This window comes from Myotis nattereri, assembly GCF_964212035.1.
Source record: "Myotis nattereri genome assembly, chromosome: 2".
Lineage (NCBI taxonomy): Eukaryota > Metazoa > Chordata > Mammalia > Chiroptera > Vespertilionidae > Myotis > Myotis nattereri.
Window position 1 is genome coordinate 201,081,391 of NC_138076.1, and position 21,196 is coordinate 201,102,586.

At 39.7% G+C, this 21,196-nt stretch overlaps 1 protein-coding gene across 2 annotated transcripts in view; it reads right to left on the reverse strand.

Moving 5' to 3' along the window:
* GNPTAB (N-acetylglucosamine-1-phosphate transferase subunits alpha and beta) overlaps positions 1-21,196 on the reverse strand; it is a gene marked incomplete at its 5' end in the record, with an annotated part of 62,571 nt that overhangs the window by 28,951 nt on the left and 12,424 nt on the right. Inside the window, 6 exons of one of the 2 annotated variants that reach the window (XM_081082720.1) lie at positions 4,835-4,969; positions 5,478-5,542; positions 6,953-7,158; positions 9,563-9,604; positions 11,582-11,701; positions 19,256-19,341. In XM_081082720.1, the coding sequence (XP_080938846.1) occupies positions 4,835-4,969; positions 5,478-5,542; positions 6,953-7,158; positions 9,563-9,604; positions 11,582-11,701; positions 19,256-19,341 (654 nt within the window). The remainder of the gene's footprint in view (positions 1-4,834; positions 4,970-5,477; positions 5,543-6,952; positions 7,159-9,562; positions 9,605-11,581; positions 11,702-19,255; positions 19,342-21,196) is intronic. The other variant, XM_081082721.1, reaches the window with a different exon arrangement.

Genomic DNA, 21,196 nt, shown 5'->3' on the forward strand with positions numbered 1-21,196 from the left:
CTCCTTGTCTACCTCCCACCGAGGCCCTCACAGCACCTCTTTGGGTTTCCTGGAGTATAAAAATCACTACTCAAGAATACATCATTATAGTGTTATCATATCCTAATTTAATTTTAAAATTACTGGGGAAATAGCCTTATCTTGACCTCTCCTTCCAAACTGCTTTTATTCTGGAAAACTATTTTGAAATTTCACAGACAGTTTCCTAAGGAAGTACACAATACTTGGAAAGAGATAAAAAGTAAAAAGCATAAGGGAATATTTGTGTATGAAAAAGAATTTCTGCCACTGTAACCAACCAGGTTTTGAGTAGTGAAAAAGGGTGGGAAGAAAGTATCCTGGGCTAGCCACTAGGTGGCTCTCCAGTCCTGGACACAGTAATTACTATTCCTAAAGAGACAGGAGTGGTACTGAAGCGTGGTTGTAGTGAGTGCCAAAGGCCGGGGTTCTCAGCTTGGGCAACTGCTTCCATATGTAGCTTCTTACTTGAAATTCTAAGTTTATCCAAATTCTTTAAATCATAAGTTTCTCAAAGAGAGAACAACTGGACATCTACCCCCTGCAGACCCAAGAAGGGACAAGTTAGAATGACAGAGAGATAAAGTGTGCTATCTTTAAGTCACTAACACTTCCATATGTTTGTTACTGTGGCATTTGCAAGAATGATGTGCCTCCCCTGGCTGATGTGACTCAGTGGATAGAGCATTGGCCTGCGGACTAAAGGGTCCTGGGTTCGATTCCAGTCAAGGGCACATGCCCGGGTTGTGGGCTCAATCCCCAGTGTGGGGCATGCAGGAGGTAGCCGATCAACGATTCTCTCTCATCACTGATGTTTCTATCTCTCCCTCTCCTTCCCTCTCTGAAATCAATAAAAAAATATATTTAAAAAATATATATATTTAAAAAAAGGAATGATGTGCTTGATACGTCCATATATGAGATAATATATGGTTAGGGAAAAAACATACCAGCTAATAAAACTGAAAAACAAATTAGCTCCTTCTAGTGATCCAACAACTCAAACCTACTACATCTTAGTATGTGCTAGTGGTTTTCTAAAACTTAAATCAGTTCCAGAGTGGTTTAACCTGCTTATGTCTTTATTTTAGGAATAAGACCAAAAGAAAGGGTGCCGTGCTTTAAGAGAACAGGTGCATAACCAGTTGAAGGGAAGTCACTAAAAGAAGGGACATGAATACAATATGCTGTGACCTTGAACATGCCCTGAACAGAGGTCCAGGCAGGACAATACGGTGTTCCCACTGTGCCCGCACTGTCCTTCCTGCTGAACCATACAACTTGGTCAGCCTTCAAGGATCCCGGGCAGCCGCTTTCTCTTTGAAAATGTCCCCCATGTCTCTGATCCACACAGACCTCTCTTGTCTCTAAATGCCAACCTCAACTCTAGACTACTCTTCTCTTGTTTTGCTACTTGAACACTTACTATGCAAACATACTGCCTCCCAAAACAGATTACAAATAGCATGAGGACAGCCCCATGTCCTCCACTTCTTCTGCATGCCCACCCAGCAACCACTATCACGGAACTGAACCAAATGTGAGAATGCACTTGAGAGCGCTGGGAAGATTTTCCACCTGCTCTCACCTATGCTAAAGAAGTGAACAAGAACAAAAATCAACAAACAAGCAAAAACCCACCATAAATGAATATGTCTAAAAAAGCAGGAGGATTTAGAACGAGTGAGCTGAAAATAAAGGCCAATAGGCAATCTAGTTTCTCAAAAGGTGAATTCTGTGTCCAGCACATACAAAAATTCTACAGACCATAAAAGAATTCACCTCAAGGTATCTCAAACTAGATAGCCTTTAATAGAAAAGATTGATTTCTAAGACTATAGTCCTCAGTAAAGTTTTTATGAATTCAAATCTATTACCTGGTAAAAAGAAACCATTTTCCTCAAGTCCCACCTCCCCTCCAGAGGGCGTAGGAGTGTAGATTTTTGGCTTTGATCTAACCAGAATAATAAAGGCAAAGTAATGTTGCATGAATATAGCCCTGGTGCCATAAACCTAGTGAGGCCTATGGATAATCATGCTGGCTGACCCGCTTCCCTTTGTAGTCCAAGACAGTGTATGTGGTGGTGATGGGGCGGGCAGGTTATAGTCACAGCCTTTCTTCTTGCTCATTCTTCAACAAGCATTTCTTGAGTGGCCCTCTAAATGCCAGGCCCCAAGATAATCACCAGGGGTACAAAGGTGAACAGGCAGTACCACTGAGGGGTCTGGGGCAGGCAGAGCTCTCGATGGCCAGGCCCCTGGAGGAACTGAGAGGGCAAAATGGTTCGGCTGCCGAGGCCCCGGAGTCCATGCCTAACGGCCCTTTCCCCCCACAGGCCACAAAGCACCTCTAAGGAAACATCACCCACACGGAGCCCAGCGTTTCCTTCCTGAAAAAGCTTGCTTCTCCCGCTGAAGCTCTGCGTGCGGCTAACGCCATCGCTCCCATCTTCTCTAGAAACACCCACTTCCCCTTTCATTTTTCCTTCCCTCTCCCCCAGCTAAGTCACCAGGTCATGCTGAGGGGCTCTCTCTGATGTTTCTGGAACTATTCTCATCCTTGCACCACCAACAAGGCACTTGCTGAACCCAAATGTCTTGCTGGGCTTGGGCAGCAGTGGCTAAACTGGTTTTCCTGCCTCCAAAGTCATCTTGTCTAATCCCTAACTGCTACACCTTTTCCTGCTGTGTTTCTCTACCCTGGCTGGTATGGATCAATGGTTAGAGTGTTAGCCCACACACCAAAGGGTCTCAGGTTCGATTACAGGCAAGGGTGAGTACCAGGTTTGCAAGTTAGATTCCTGGCACCCGTTGGGGTGTGTGCGGGAGGCAGGCAATCAATGTGTCTCTCACATCAATGTTTCTCTCTCTCTCTCCCCTTCCTCCAGTCTCATGTCCACTCTCTGAAAATCGAAGGGGAAAAAAAAAATCCTCAGGTGAGGATTCTTTTTAAAAATGTACAGATATACCTGTTTCTGTAATTCTGTAACCAATAGCTAGGAAGCCAAGAAGCCAAATAAACATGGCTGAAATCAATGTTAATCTATGGTTTTATCTACCCAAATCAATAGCAAAAATAGTTCAGGGGAAAGAGGAATGTAACATATATTTTAAAAGAACTGCAGATTAAGAAAGAATTTAACCCGAATCTAGCTGGGCACTACCATATTTCCAAGTACCATTAAAAAAGTAATCGAGGAAAATATGAAAAAAACACACATATAAATGTCATTCATGTTATCATTATTTACAAAGGTTGTACAATGTATCTTAAAACAGTGAAACACGTGGGAAAAGAGAAACAAGCTGGGGAGAAGAATATAAAAAACATGGTCAAAACAGGTACTAAAGTAAGACCTCCCCAACTCTTAGCTCTCCCCCACCACCTCCAGGACCATCCTTCACCTCCAAATTGTTCAATGACATCAACAGGAACAAGAAGTGAGAACCAGTAAGCTAAACACAGTGGCAGAATTTAACACTTCTTTGTAATACCAAGAAAACCAGGGCCTAACAGATTCTGAGCCAAGAACCTTATGCCCTCTCTTTTAAGAGAAAAGACATCCACGTTTTACAACCTGGAAGGCTTCTGACGGACAGCAGGCATCCTGACGTAAGGTCAAATGGAAGGTATACCCACAGGAACTGTGCCCTAAATCAACAAGGCAATTGGCTCTGAAAGCAATACAAACTCAGTTTCTCCAACGCCTCCCTTCCCCAACAATTCAGTTCTCCACCAAGTTGTTCACAGAAAAAAAATGTCTAAACTAAACTTCCATTTTCCAACTGACAACACTTTCAAGCTGACACCTCAGCACGACAAAAAGCATTTCTCAGGCAACGAACAAAGGAGAGAATGCTTTCCTTGCTGGCGATTAGACAATTTTAAAACATGAAGAGGCCATCAAGAGTGCTAATGTTGCTAAGGGTGTGAAAGAAACCATGATCACGGACAATTGAAGAGGTAGAAAAACTGCTGTTCGTGTGAATAAAAGAGGAGCAGTTAGCCAGTGACAGCCAATTCGGAGACAGTGATATATGAACAAGCTAAGATGCTGCAAGCTGACCTGAAAGACATCCGTAGACCTAGACTGAATGCTAAAAGTGATTCGTTTAAGGCTAATAAGGGGTGGTTCGATAAATTTAAGAAGTGTTTATTTATAGATTAAACAGTACATTAGACATGCACTGTATATGAGAGAGGTTAAAAAGGGAATCATTTGTGGGTCTGGAACGGATTAATTCAATTTGCATTATTTCTCACAGGAAAAAAGAATTCTTTTTTTCGAACAAATCACTTCTGCAACAGCCATCCAGAAAGAATTAAGTTCGAGAACCGAGGTTCCACTGAAAATGTGACGGAAAAGGAATGTCACAGGGCACCCTCCATAGTCAACTCTAACAAATGGCATCACTGGTCAAGCGTGAGGAGTTAATAAATATAAATCCTAAATATGATAATGGATCAACTAGCTATTAATGAAGGGAGGTTTCACATTATCAAATGTTACAAATATCTGAAGCACATTCCCTTTGAGTAACAGCACCTGACACATAGTAGAATTCATTTGTTAAATAAATGATCCTGCTTCTGAGAAACCTGCAACCAAATAAGACCCTTAAGATTTTACCCAAATGAAGAGTAAGGAGTGAGGATCTCCTATAAACAAAGGTCTGTCTCCATACTGTGGCAGAATAGAGACCCACTTTGTTTCTTACGATTGCCAGCTCTCCTACGAAAGAAACGGACCACAAGAGAAGAGTCATGCATTAAATGAGATGTTTGTACTGGGTGCTCTATTGTCTAGGTTCTTACCAGTTTTATTTTAGAAGAAAGATTTTCTGGCAATTTTGCTTTTAGTTGATTTGTCTCCTTGAAGGTCGGTGGAAACCCACTCAGGAAAGCCAAATCTTGCATTAGCACTAGCCCAGGGACTTCTTTATCTGTGGTCTAAAATAAGAGGGGAAAAATACAAGTCCCTTTCCACATCACCAGGCTGGTGAAATCTTACAGCTGAGAAAACCAGCAAAGATCTAGTGTATCAAACAAGCTTCAAAGTCAGAGTTAAGATTACTTAGATCAGTGACAGCGAACCTATGACACGCGTGTCAGAGGTGACATGTGAACTCATTTTTTGGTTGATTTTTCTTTGTTAAATGGCATTTAAATATATAAAATAAATATCAAAAATAAAAGTCTTTGTTTTGCCATGGTTGCAAATATCAAAAAATTTCTGTATGTGACACGGCACCAGAGTTAAGTTAGGGTTTTTCAAAATGCTGACACGTGGAGCTCAAAAGGTTCGCCATCACTGACTTAGATCAACATTCATTAATACTAGCAAGCTAGCCTCAGAGAAAAAGTAAACAGTAAAACGTGTCTCAAAGTAAACCAGCTTTATTACTCATACTTGTATTCTAGTCTACTGCAAGAACAAAATTAATTTAAAATAACATACCAAATAGCCCCTCCAAACAGTCTGTTTGCTGTTTCCCTTAAAGGTTTCAGCATGAGCGTCTTCAACTACAATAAAGAATACAACAAACAAGCCAATTTTCAATGAATACTTAACTATCACATCTGACAGGAAACTGTACAAAGCATTCTGAGAGCTGATAAAACAGTATAATACATGGTCTCAAAGAAGGTCGTTAAGGGAGACAAAACCATCCAACAAAAGTGGAACGATGCAATGCAGTGTGGAATTGATGTTAAATGTTGCAATAGAAAAGGAGAGATTCATGCGGGCAGCAGAGACATGGAAATGACAATTTGACAGAAATCACAGCTGTAGGAGCAAACAGAAGGGAGCTCCTGGAAGCCAGGCCAGTGGCGTTTAAACTAATAGTGGGGACCCACTGTAGATCCTAGGGTTCCTCAAGAGTCATAACGAACTGAGGGAATGCTGAATAGATTATCTTTTTAAAAGGTTAAATGATAAATTCTTATATAACTACCTATACAGTATTGGTCTTTTTGGCTCTGGCTCCCCCCTTTATTTCTTTTTTTGCCTCTGGCTCTTTAAGAAAGGATCTGCCATTCCTGACCGAGATAACTGATGGATGATAGTGAGCCCATGTCCCACTATAAATGTAATCTCCACGAAGGCAGGAATGTGTCTTTTTGGTTCTCTGCTGTATCCGTATTACCTAGAACAGTGGTCGGCAAACTGCGGCTCGCGAGCCACATGCGGCTCTTTGGCCCCTTGAGTGTGGCTCTTCCACAAAATACCGACTTCTGCGCATGGGCCACGAAGTTTCAATCGCACTGTATGTGCACGCCCGAACGTGGTATTTTGTGGAAGAGCCACACTCAAGGGGCCAAAGAGCCGCATGTGGCTCGCGAGCCACAGTTTGCCGACCACTGACCTAGAACAACAACCAACTCAGAGCAGTGGCTCAATGAACCTTTACTGAATGAATATAATAAGTAGAGCAGTCAAACAGAAACCCAAGTGGGAATTCAAAAAACAGCTTTTAGAAGACTGCAGTTTAATGCACATTTTACTAATTAAAATCAAGTCTTTGCTATGCTATAAAATTAGTGGAAGAAAATCCAAGATTCTCTCCATAGGTGTTACAACTGAGTCATAACTGTTAACATATTGTCATTTTTTTCTTCTTCAGGTGAAATGTTTTCAGAGTACCTTAATTTAAGGACATCTTCATTTAAAAAACAAAGCTAACTTTAACCAAATAATAAATCAGATAACTTGCTATAATTTGTCAAAGATTATCCCTTTACTTTCCCTATATATTTAAAATACAACAAATAGAAACACCTAGGTTATTTATACTGAATAAATAGTGCTCGTCGAAGCGAGCACAAAAACTGAATTTCTTTAAAACTGCATCATTTCTGTTCCACTCAGAATTTTTAAATTCAAACATCCAATGGTAACATGACTTTGAAATACCCACAAGAAGACCTTACCATTCTTAGTACTATCAAAAACAACCACTGAAACATTAGTCGAAGGGTTTTTTGGTTTTGCAACATTGAATACATCGCTGGCAAGATGAAAAGAAGGGTAAAGAGATGGCAGGTCCTTCAGTGTGACGTTGGCCGGCAGGGCTGGGTCCAGGACAAGCATTGGCACCTTAATGCAGTGTGTCAGCAAGCATTCCAGCTGCTTCTCACTGGAAAGAAACACCAACACCCTCACAACAACATTCTTGAAAAAATCAATCAACACTAAAAAGCTGGTTGGTACCACTACATTTCCCAGATGTTTTGTCTAATAGCCTATTAAAAATTATATACTGTGGGGCCTTGACTTACGAGTTTAATTCGTTTCGAGACCAAGCTCGTTAAGGAGCTCATTAAGGAGCTCATTAACTCAAATTACTGTCAACTCAATGCAAAAAATCGGCCGAGAGACAGCTGGTATCTCAAAAAACTCGTCAGTCAGGACACTCGTAAGTCAAGGCCCCACTGTATATATATGCCTAATATGCAAACTGCCCACTCAGGAGTTTGACCAGGAGACCGGAGTTCAATTGCTCACTATGCAATGACATGTGGTGACTCTCAGGGGGTGGCATGGAACGAAGGGAGGCCCAGGCCAGCAGCCGGAAGGCCCCAATCGGCCCTGATCGCGTCCAGGCCTGGGGACGCTACCCATGCACGAATTTTGTGCACTGGGCCTCTAGTATTTTAATAAACAAGGAATTTTATCTCAAAAAATAAAACTTAGTAACTTAGAAGTATGATATATAAAATCTTTAAACAAGTGCAAATCTAAAGATAGAGCTTTCAAATTTCCATTAATAAAATGACTGCCACCAAAATTTAATAATTCAAAGTAGCGCCAAAAAATAGCATTTCATTACTATCATTTTAAAGATCACTCATAATTCCAGTAAAGCCCATTAGGCTGAATAGAAAGTTGATAAATTCTGTTTGGTAGAGTGTCATCATACTACTCACAACTTACCAAGTTCAATTAGAATACAATCAAATATATTGGATATGATACAACACTGATGCAAACCAAAGTAAATGATACAAAGTTCTAAGATAATTTCATATGAGACATTTCTATCTATACCTAAAAAATACCTCGAATAAACATATTATCTAAACAAACAAACAGGCAAAAGACAGAGCTAGAGAATTCACAAAGTGATAGCTATGACTCTAAATAAAATTGTCCAACCCAATAATTAAAGAAATGCAAAAGAAAACAGTGTTTACTAAATGAGCACCCTTCAAAAAATAGTGACTCAATGTTAGCGCAAGCACAGTAAACCTGTTCCTCTCCAAAACTGTTAGTGTCACCATAAATGTTCACCATTCCCTCTTTGGAAATACATATACTATATATCCATAGAGTAAAAAAACATACACATGCTTCTTCCTCAGTAGTTTACTTCCATGAATCTAGTCCAAGTAGGAGAAGAGAAACAGGAAGAATAAATAAACCCACACACAGAAAATGCCAGACCCCCAAAAATATCTAAAGTATTGACAACAGTAAAAATATGTAAGTGTCCAACATTTAGTAAATTATAGTACAGTTACTTTATGGGGTATTATACAACTATTAAAATTGCAAAGAAAGAAGCATGAAGATAATTTATCAACACAGAAATATGTATGATGGCATAAAATTTTAAAAATAGGATAGGATACAAAATTGTACATAGATGACAAATTATAAGTATAAAAGCATGCATGAAAAGGGAATAAAATGATCATAGTTGTTTAATGAAGACCACAGAATTCTGCATATTCTTTTCCCTTTCCTCTCAACTTTTCTGTAATGTTGCATCATTACTTTAAATAATTTAAAAGGCATTTAAAAATAATAGTATTAACAGTAGTATATATAAGTAAATATAAGTAACATAAACAGGTGATTCAGAAGGTACTTCTGGATCTTAAAATTGCTCAGGATCATTTTTCTATGAAGAACTATTTTATTTTTAAATCTAACGGTTAAGTGAGGAAGTGGTCATTAACAGAGATTTCCACTTCTCAGTGAGACAGTCTTGTTTTAAGGATCTAAGTCAGGTATGATTCAAATCAAGATAGATATCTCAGATTTTTGTCACTGAGCTAAATTCCCTTCCTAGCCCTCAAATATAAGACATACAACCTCAACAACAAAAAAAGACATATAACTTTGACAGAATTTAAAGGTAAGAAAATATACATTAAGTATATAATTAAGTAATGGATATAAATGAAACACTGGAGTTAGAGTTTAAGTGGACCAAGAGAATAGTACACCAAGACAGATTAATGTGAATGACAGAGAAGAAAAACCTTTCAACCCTTCCAAAAAGTGATAAAGCTTTGGTTAGTTAGCTACAACCCAAATAACCAGATTCCTCAATCAACTACACCTTTGACACTAAAAAATTTCCCATCTAATGAATGCACAGTAATTTGGGGGTCAAAAACTAGCCGAAGAGGGACTGAATAGGAGTAAAAGAGTTAACACAAAGTACTGTGTTCCCAGCAGAAATGGGTGTGAACCTGAAGTTTCACTTCAGTCCTTCAATTTCTCATTCCTGAGAGAAAAATCAAACTGCTTACCTCTTCTTAGTTGGTTCTGTTGTGTTCTTCCCAAGGATTTCTCTAATGAAAGCAAACACATTTCATTACATATGCATGGACCAGTGCTGGCCCTAAATGTGAATAAGAGATGACTTACAACATTGATTTTTCTTGGTTACCCCACTGGAACTAACCAGTAGGAAGTGCTATAATGCTTGCAACATTTAAGGTACATTATAAATTATACATTTCAATGACATATGATCAACAAATATTGTCAGGTACCTTCCCACAGTTATGACAGATTACTTAAAATAGAAGCTTTTACATCTTACTAAAGGGTGTCCCAAAATTCACGCAAGATTTGAATTTTACGCCATTTGTGCCATAAAGTGTTGCCAACAGGAAAAAAAAGATAGCGTGACAGCTGACAGTTCAGGGTTATTAAAAATGGAGCTCTACATGAAAGAACAATGCGTTTTCATTGTTGAGCAATATTTTAAAAATAATGAAGGTTTGGCAGCTACAGTTCGCAATTTTCGTGCAAAATATGGTCGGAATGGTGATTTAACTTCATCAACTGTGAAGAGATTAATTTAAAAATTTAGGGAGACTGGATCAATTAGTGATCTCCAACACTCTGGTCATCCTTCAACAAGTCGTTCAACACAAAACATCGAAGCAGTTCGTGAGAGTGTTGCTGAGAGTCCAGGGACATCAATTGGACACCATGGTCAAGAATTGGACATTTCGAGAAGCTCTCTACAGCGTATTCTCACGAAAGATTTGCATCTTCATGCTTACAAAGTTCAACTGACTCAAGAACTGAAGCCTACTGACCACGCACAGCGAACAGAGTTCGTTGAATGGATTATGGAACAACAACAAGTGGATGTTGATTTTTCAAACAAAATCATCTTCAGTGATGAGGCTCATTTTCATCTTGATGGCTTGGTTAATCGACAAAATTGTTGCATTTGGGGTTCAGAAAATCCACGAGTGATTGTTGAGAAACAAATGCATCCACAACATGTCACTGTTTGGTGTGGATTTTGGGCTGGAGGCATCATCGGACCATTCTTCTTCGAAAATGCAGTTGCTCAGGCAGTAACAGTTAATGGTGCTCGCTATCGCGACATGATAATCCATTTACCCGATATGTTATTCCATACATAACCCTATACTGTATACTTTATGAATCAATAAAAAATTTACAATTTTTTAATTATAAACCTGTGTTTTCTATCAAAATTACTTCTTGCGTGAATTTTGGGACACCCTTAGTAAAACATGGTACCAGGCTGTCAAAGCTGTTTTCATGCCCTGGGAAGGTCGTCCATCATTCTCTAACACCGAGAGAAAGACTATTTGTTGCAGTTTAACCTGGCCAATGACCTGTGACTGGGTGGCACCCATTACATTCACAAAGGAGTGAATGGAGAAGTTCTCAGCAAACACTCCTGAGGAATCAGAGGGGAAGTTACATCAGCGAGGTCCCTAGCTCAGAAGGCTCTCCAGAAGCCCACTGTACCCACCTTTCCCAGATAAAGTAAATAAAATGAAATTCCACATTAAAAAGAATTACCAAGTTTTTATTTCCATAGTATATTAATTGATATTAAAAGGGAATATATTTTTTACTGCCTTTACTGAATGGAAAACATATAAATCTGTAGGCCTGTTTTCTTTTTCAAGGGAACAATCTAACTTACTGTATAAAATGTAATGAAACCTCATTTCCTGAGGATGCCTGGGACTCAGATTGAGCAGGAAGTCCAGATCTCCTCTAGTAGGCCCCTCAGAGACCAAGGCCACCATGGAGTGCCAGAGTCTAAAATGATCATCTAACAAAGTGAGGCCAGGATCTCACCAAAATGGCTGAGTCCCCTTTAGGCACCAAGAAACCAGGGTCAGACATATGGCTGCCAAGATCTTGCAATGGCATGAATTTGAGATGCAGATTTTTGTTTGGATGGCTTTGTAAATGTGACCTTACCCTTCTGAGCTGTACTGTTACTTGTAGAATGTTGTGTTTTGCTTTTCAAGCCTCAGCTTTACCTCATAGCTTTCTGCTCCTCTTCCATCTGTTCCCGGACTTGATGCAGTTCCTTCAGTAGTTCAAGGTCGGTGCCATTCACCCAGGTGTACACCACGTCGATGGGCATGGGCAGACAGAGCCTAGGGCAGACCCACAAGTCCTCAAGCTCATATGCATTTTTCCGATATATTTGAAGAGTATGTCAGTTTAAACTTAGAGGTCAGGAAAAAATGAATGAGAAGGTAATTCCAGCATGACATATATCACAGAATTGCACATTTCAAACTGGAGCTGAGGGACAAATACATGCTGGAGAACTTTATGCCGTTTATCTACTTTATGTAGTTGGCATCATTTGGTCCTCTCAACCACCTTGTAAAGAGGCTACTATCATTCCACATTTAAGATTGGGGGGGGGGGGGGAGGAGGTCTTAGAAGTGCACATCAAACTGATACATTCTCAGTTTAGTGAAAATTGGTATTCAAATGCAGCTAAACATAGAAAAGAATTAGAAGCTTAAAATGACCGAAGAGTTATCAAGCAGTCCAGAATGAAGACCTAGCTCTATTGAATGCTTAGCTTTCCTGTTCTTTGCTGCCCCCAAGTCCTAGAAAGTCCCTCCCCTAGAATGTAAGCTCCAACAAAGCAGGAAACTTCCATTTTATTCCCTGAAATACCCAATAGATTAGAAGAGTGTCTGGCACATAGGAGCTGAGTACATATTTGCTGAGTGAGCCAATTATTTCTATGAGACATTAGCACAGAACTTCCCAAACATGCTCAAATTTTTTCCTCATTATCCTCAAAATAAGAGTCAGACAGGCTTTTAATTCTTTGTTTTGTTATTGTTGTTTTTTTTGCTCTTTGTGTGTGCGTGTGTGTGTGGCGGGGGGGGGGGGGGGGGGCGTTGCTTTTAATTCTTGAGTATCCTTTCTAAGCCTCATCTTAGTGTTTCTGTTCAGGTTGTACCTCTGATAAAAGCTTTCTTTCCCTTTCTTTCATCAACTTACCCAATTCTACCCATCTTTCAGGGTCTGCTCTAGACATATGACACAGGAGTTCACAGTGACATATGATATATACTTTGGATGGTTCTGTGTATAGTTTGGTCTTTTCCAAGTAATGGTAATGGTACAACTTCTTCCCCTCCCCTTCCCCTTCCCTTTCCCCTTTCCTTTCCTTTCCTTTCTTTTCTGGCCAAGGATCAAAGCTTACTCTCCTTTTGTTTTCCTCACAGGCAGGCTCAGGTTAAGGCCCACAACAGTACAAAGGGCTCAAGAGCCTAACCAACCAAAACATCACGTCTTTGCTTGTGGCTACAATCATACCTTGCAGCGCAGGGTTAATTATCTCATGGAAAATAAATGTGGTTTGGTGGGTAAATCCTTCCTATTAAAAAAGGAAGAAAAATAGAAGTGACAACAAGTTTTAGCTTAAAAGAAGCAAGTGAGCCCTAGCTGGTTTGGCTCAGTGGTAGAGCGTAGGCCTATCAACTGAATGGTCCCGGATTTGATTCTGGCTAAGGGCACATGCCCGGGTTGTGGGCTCAGTCCCCGGTAGGGGGCATGCAGGAGGCAGCCAGTCAATGATTCTCTCTCATCATTAATATTTCAATGTCTCTCTCCCTCTCCCTTCCTCTCTGAAATCAATAAAAATATCTTTAAAAAAAAAAGAAGCAAGTGAGATGAGGAGAGAAAAGGAGTGTCTACTCATTCAGTGAATAAGTGTTTACTGAGCACTTAGTATGTGCTAGGCACTGTTCTAGATGCTGGGGATTCAGCAGTAAGTAAAACAAAACTCAAATCTGTGCTTCCATGGAGCTTACATTCTAGAAAGGTGAAGACGTGAACTAAACCAAATATAGTCAGATGATGGCCAGTGTTATTACGGAGAAAACGCAGAAAATGGGGATACCAAGTGTGCCTGCATGGGAGGTCAGTGTTAAACGGGGAAATCAGAAATGGCCTCACTGGAAGATGGCATTTCAGCAAAGATGGGAAGGGAGAGAGGATGTAAGCCATGTGGATATCTGGGGGAAGAATGGTCCAGAGGAAGGGAATGCCCTGTGCAAATGTCCCGAGGCAGACACCTGTTGGGCATGGTCAGAGGCCAGTGTGGCAGAAGCAACGGGAACAAAGGGAAGAACAGAAGAGGAGATGGAGTTAAAGAGGTCCCAGGGGACAAAGGGCTTCATGGGAAAATAAGGAGTCACCTCACACTCAGGCCTGTGTGATGGCTAGACTAGCACCTACCAACCCTCCTGAGTCAAGGTTCACCGCTGCCTGCAAATTAAAATCTAAACTCCTACACACTCTGCACCCTGTTTTCTAGACACTCCGACTGTATGGCCTTACCCAAACAGGATAAGACCTTGCAGGCTTTTGTGCTTCCTCCTCTGCCTGAAATATCCTTTCTTTCATGCTTTTTTCAACCACTTCCTCCTTCCCCATCGCCCTCTTCCCACTGCTCCCACGAAGAGCATGTACTGCTCCACATGCAGCTCCCACCATGCTCTGTACACTGAAGAATCCTTAGCACAGCGTGTTGGACTGTTTCTTAGTGTCCATCTTCCCAGTCCAGTTGCAGTATCTCTGGGCCGAGATGTTATGCATTCTGTGCCCTGCTTCATTATTTCCTCTCTGTCCTTTATCTTCAGGCTCTCTCTTCCACCGTCATGGTGTGCAAAACGCTTCCTCATGTGGGGTTTTTTCTGCACGTATCCATATCTATGGTTCTCAAATGCTAGCAGGAATCACAATCTCCTGTAGGACTTGTAAAACAGACTGCTGGGCTCTATCCCCAAAATGCCTAATTCTTTACTAGGTCTGGCCTGGGGCCCCAGAATTCACATTTCTAAAAGGTCCCAGATAAAGCCAATGCTGCTGGCCTGGAAGTTAATTTTGAAAAGTGCTGATTTATATGTCGATTATAGTTCACATTTTTAAGTAAAAACAAAAACAAAAAACTGCCCCACTAAGATGTCAGTTCTATATGAGTTCTGCTTATTCATCACTGCATGCTTAGGAACAGTGCCTGGTACATGAATAGGGTTTAATATATGCTTGTTAACTAAATAAATATTAGTTCATTCCCTCAACATATTGTTCTTTTCCATTTTTTAAAAAAAAATGCCTCACATTACTCTCATGTAAATTATCTGAGGTCATCCCACTCCAACTTCTTGAGTTGCTCAGACCGAAAATTTAAAAAAAACTGCTTAAGTAATTTATTTTTAAAAGATTCTAAAAAGAAAAAAAAAAGAATTTTATATTCCAAAGCTTTCCTGTAAAAGTACTTATCTGCTATTAAAGATTTCTAAAGTAGAATCAAGAGATAACCATACATATTCAAATGAGGAAAACAATATAAGTACATAATGCATTTATGTACTGCTTCTTCTAAGGCTGTATTATAAGATCAGTTTAATTCTTTGGTGTTAAACTAACAAGCCTAAGGAGGCCATGTGATCTGTTCTGGGTCAGTGAGTCAATTGTTTTCCTATTAGACATGGTCGCAGTGAGTGTGAGTCTTTCCTTCTGACCACGAGACCACTATCTTAGTTTCCAGACGAGATGGAAGTCTTTATCTCAGCCTGCAGACTCTCAGTCACCTATGACTCAAAACAAAAGCTGTGGTGACAGTGACACAACTTTTATTTTAATCAGTTTAGCTTAAATGAAAAGTAGGTAAAAAACAAAACAAAACTTAGAACTTAAATAGTAGCTTAGAACCAAAAAGTTGGAAGAGATTTTATACTTAATATCTACAATTTAGAAAAGACAAAACTGAGCCCCAAACAGACATAAGGCCTCACAATTTGCAGTAAATAATTTATATATTCACTTGTTACTGACATGTAGAATGGGATTTTTTTCCCATTCAGGGCAAACAACATAAAAAAGACATAGAAAAACTAGCAAAATCATGAAACTTCCTATAAACATTATGATATTCTAAAATATATTAGAACATGTGATATGTTATATATGAACCATTTACTTGTCATCATCAAAATTAGGCAATTTTAAAATACCCCTGCATAAAAATCAAACTACATCTTAATGCAATCAAAAAGCAGGAAAAGAAATATTTAACACACACAAAAAAAATTTCTTCAGAAAGAGAATAAGAGTTTGATTAAAACTTCTGACCTCAATATTTGTATTTTCTAAGCTAGTTTTCCTTCTAAAGGCTGTGAAGCGCTTGGGGCAGGGATTTATACAGCTGCACCCTCAGCACCCAGCACAGCAGAAGGCACAGTAGGTTGACTAGGTGCTCAATAAATGGTTGAGTAAGAAAAAAGACAACCCATTTTGAGCTTTCCTTAGAAAACTCAGTGTTACTAAAATGAAAATTGGAGAAGCAGGGAAATTCTATTTCATTAAGAATTCATTAATGTAATGGTTCTCAAAGTGTGGTCATCAGACCAGCAGCACGGTATCATCAGTGAACATGTTAGAAATGAAAATTCCCTGAGCCCCTCTGAGACCTATGGACCCAGACACTTCTGGGCCAGGGAGAAAGCCTGTTTCTCATCCTTCCATGAGATTCTGGTGCATAATAAAGTGTGAGAACTGCTATATTAAGGAAATGGTTCTCAAACTTTTTAGTCTCAGACCTTTCACACTCTTAAAAATTATTAAGGCCCCACAAAAAGCTTTTGCTTATAGGTTATAACTATGCACACCTAACATATTTTAAGGTAAGTTTTATAATATTAATTCATTTCAAAACAAAATAAAGCACTTCACATGTTAACTATTCGTATTAATTTTTTTAATGAAAATAACTATTTCCCAAAACAACAAAAAAATTTAGTGAGAAGAGAGGCACTGTTTTACCTCCAATCTCCTGTATTCAGTCTGTCCCCCTTATGTTGTTTTGGTTGAAGTGTATGAAAAAAGCCCAGGCTCCAACAGATATGAAATTGGAAAGAGGAGTATTTTAGTACCCTTTTCAGATAATAGTGGATATTCTTCTTTGCTGCCTCACCAAAAAAAGTGGTAGTTTCTTAAAAATTAGTTGCAATGTGGAATCTGAAACATATTAACTTTTTGTGCTTTTATGTTCAAATCCATTGGTCTTTCTTTCCCTTTGTAAAATGGCTCTTTCACCCATCCAAGAGTCTGTAACATCAATGTCTTAGTTATCTGTAGAATAACGAACGGCATACTGAGTTTTGTAGATCTGCTGAGTGGTGACACACTGCCTTAATTTTCTTATATAACATTAAGAAAGGTGATTGCTTTGGATAATCACAAATCTAATCAGAGAAGCCTACAATATTGTGGAGCCGGCTAAGCTCACAGTGGTGGAAACATGTTTTCCAAAATTCTAATTTCCACTGGAAAGTTCAAGCTTTATCATTGGCAATAAATACTATTACTATTTTTTCCTTCAAGAGACAGGATCGCTTGTTCATTGTCAAGAAAATCTTTGCCAAATAACCAAGTCTGAGTAATCATTCTTGAATTTGTCCTTTCAAGTTATAACAGTGGTGTTCCATGAACAGAAGAGCTAGTTCAGACCACAACTCAATCACCACGTGGCTTCTCCTCAAGACAATCCCCATGCAGTCAGGTCTTTAGGCCTGCTTCCCCTTTCCTCACACACATTAAAGGCACACTTACTCAAAGGGCCAAGATACAATCAAACTAATAATTTTTTACTGCTTCCATCATGAACATTTTCAAGTAAATTAAGTTTTTCTTGCCCCTGCAAATATGTGGTGGTGGAGAATACAATGACTCATGCTAAGGTGTGGCAATGTTACTCACACTGCTTTTATACCATCAGTGCTAATGTCAACACAGTAAAAAAGCAAATAGTACCTTTGTATGATTATAAAAATAGTTTTGATTTCACATGGACACCCAGGATCTTTGAAAATTGCTGTTTTAAGAGATCCTAAGAGAAAGATCTAGTTTCCCTACTCCACTAGTTACTTGTCTATAAGTTACCTCCCCTACTAGACTACAAAATTCTTTATAGCAAATAGTTATATCTCAGGATCTAAAACAGAGTAAGACTCAAAGATTCCATCTTCATTAAAGGAGCAAATTCAGGGTGTCATTTATTTAAGGACCACAGCAAAGAGTAAAGCTTTAGGTCAACTCAAGAAATCCCACAAGCCCTCTTCATTGAGATGGTGCAGACTATAATAGTGCATACATCTAGCCTGGCCAGTGTGAATACATGGTTGAACATCAGCCCATGCACCAAGAGGTCACTGGTTCAATTCCTGGTCAGGGTACATGCCCAGAGTGTGGGCTCAATCCCCAGGAGGGGGAATGCAGAAGGCAGCTGATCAATGTTTCTCTTTCATGGATGTTTCTATCTCTCTTCCTCCCCCTTCTTCTCTCTCTAATAATCAACAAAAATGTATTTTTTTTAAATAGTGCATACACCTAATTAGCAGTTATTTTCAAAACTACTTACTTAATAGAAATCACTAGGTACTCATAACAAGAGAGCAGAGGGACAGGAAGTGCTTCTAAGCTGGGGACAAGGGATCCAGAGGAATCAGTGATGCAGTCTAGAGGTTCTTAGAAAACTGTCCAAGTGTGCCAATGAACACCAATTATTACTTGTAGTTTCATTAGACTTTCTGGTTCAGTGAGAGTAGCGGGAAGGATTTATGGGTTCTATGCTCAGGGGAGAATGACAGTCAGGATCTCTGGTTATGGCCTCTGACATTTAGACCAAGGTCTTTTGGGACGTTAAGTACCTCGGTAGCTACCTCCCATTTGTTTTGGTCGCCTCCTGCTCCTTCCCCTGTATTGACTTGCTGTGTGTCATTACAATGAAAAGGAGAGTCAATAGATACTGTACAAAGTGAATCAATCAAAAAGAAAAGGAATTCAATTTTTAAAGATGGAATGATCACCAGAAGAATCCAAAACAAAAATTCACTTAACAGTGATTCCTGAGAGTGGGAAAATCCAGAATGGAACAGAGAGAGGCTTTACTTTTTATTTTTCGGTATTGCTGAACTGTTTTCACCAGAGACATCTATTGCTTTTATGATATAAAACAATATAAATAATATCTTTATAAACAAACACCGAAAAGAGCCTGTGCAATTCATTTTAGCTGCAAGAAGGGAAGGAAGACATTGGTAAAGACTGCTCCCAATGTCCTGTGAGAGAGGAAAACTCTCCAAGAAAAGGAAAGGTTGAAGTCAGCATTCAAGAATGGCTGCACCAAGAAGCTTGTCCTTAAGGAGCCAAAGATCCAATCTGTGAGGTTGCTTGCTCCTTCGCATAGCAAGACAGCAAGATGTGGTGGCTACAGGGGCAGGTGAGGTCCAGTCCTGGTGGCTACCATAGGAATGGCCCTGGTTAACAGAGTGACATCAACCAAAGAATACTGGTCAGGGCTCAGAACAGCTGCAGAGTAGCCACTCAGGGGGATGAAATTACCTTTACCTCATGGAACTGGGGCAGCATAAAATGAGATCATGTAACAAAGTACTCAATAAACTGCAAGGCAGCATTACTCTTTGGGAGACAGATTTTCCATCTGAAAAATGTGAGGATGGTCTACAAGGTCCCTTCAGATGGGAGCAGTCTTGAATAAGTTAAACCATATCTACAACTTGGAAAGATCCCTTACTTGCTATATTTAAACATGGGTGATTTCATGACTTATCATTTAAGTCAAAATAAACTCTCCAAAATTTATCTTTTCTCACCGATTCTGAAAGGACTTTCCAGCAACATTGTCTCTGTAGGAATCAAACAAAACGTGGTATTGATCCCGGCTCCATTCCAGAACCACCTAGGGAAAAGAAGACGAAGAAAAAAACAACAATTTTTTTTTTGTGTGTGTGTGTGTGTGGTTTTTTTTTTTAAATCTTCACCAAAGGAAATATTTTATTGATTATTTAGAGAGAGGAGGAGGGAGGGAGGGAGGGGGGTAAAAAGGGGAAAGAGAGAAAAAGAGAAACATCAATTGGGGTTGCCTCCCATATGCGCCCCAACTGGGAATCTAACCCACAACCTTTCGGTGTATGGGATAATGCTCCAACTGAGCCACACGGGCCAGGGCAAGAAACAATGTTTTATTTGCATCAAATAGTAAGAGTTTACAACTTTCATTTCATTAAGAATTACTAAAAGACCAGGCAAAGCAATGAAAATCCATCTATTACTCAGTGCCTGCCATATGCCAGACACTATGCTCAACCCAGATGAATAAATTACAAGATAAGAATAGTCTCATACATATGAAATCAAAGAGATTTAAAAGGCTGTGATATGAGAATTGGGTCTGGGAGAATGAGGTCACCGGGCAGGGAGAAAGGACAGTGCCAGGAGAGCATGCTCAAAGGCTGAAAGCAGCAAGGGCAGTTGTTTGAGGACAACTCTACAGTTGGTTTTGGCTGGAGCACAAGCAGGTAGGAACTGGAGAGAAGTGCGGCTGGGAAAGGAAGCTGGGCCTGGACTGTGATGTGCCTTGTGTGCCAGGGGCAGCAGAGGTACTGAGGGTTTTGAGGTGGCTACATGATCCATTCAAAACTTGGAAAAGGCCCGGCTGGGGTGGCTCAGTGGTTGAGCGTTGACCTATGAACCAGGAGGTCACAGTTCGATTCCCAGTCAGGGCACATGACCAGGTTTCAGGCTCAATCCCCAGTAGGAGATGTGCGGGAGGCAGCCAATCAATGACTCTCTCTCATCCTTGATGTTTCTAACTTTACCTCTCTGAAATCAATAAAAATATATACTTTAAAAAATTCTTACTTACCGTTTTGAACTATTCCACCCACCCCCATCTCACATGAATGTACACACATACACAACCCTCCTCTCTACACTCTACTACTAAGGATAGTTTGTTAGTAAAATTTAAAAAACAATGAACTAAATTACTATTTATTAAAATACTACATGAGCTATGAAATACGTCATAAACCATGTTACTAAGAATTATTGCCCAGCCAGTGTGGCTCAATGGTTGAGTGAGATGCAAAGCCCATAATTCTTTGCCTCAGAGGAATTCCCCAGCTACGAAAAGGAGGAAGGTAATTATTAAGAAGAGAACGGGTATACTAGTATAGCGCAAAGTCCATGCGATTTACAATCAGAAGACATGAGTTTAAATCTGGGACTTGTTGATAAAATCTAGAGCATTTCTCAATTCTCAGTTTCTTCTTCTGTAGAATGAGGATATTAATGCCACATAATTTCACAAGACTGTTTTGATGAGTAAATGAGATATGCCAGTCATACAGGGCTGTACAATACTTACATGGAAATTGTTCGCATGTCTCGTAAGGACAGCATTTACAGTGCTGCAGTATAACCCTACCGGTTTAAATACGTGTCTACACCTCTGTGAGCAATCAAAGCCAGGAACTTGACCTCTTTTTATTTTTATTCCCAGATCCTTGGACAATGCCTGACATAAAATCAATCAACATTCTTTTTTCTTTTTTTTAAATCTTCACTGGAGGATATTTTTTCCACTGATTCTTAAAGAGAGTGGAAGGAAGGGAGGGAGGAGAAGGGAGAAGGAGAGGGAGAGGGGGAGAGAGAGAGAGAAACATCGATGTGAAAGACACCAATTGGTTGCCTCCCAAATATGCCCTGGCCAGGGCTGGGGCTGGAACCTGCAATCCAGGTATGTGCCTTTG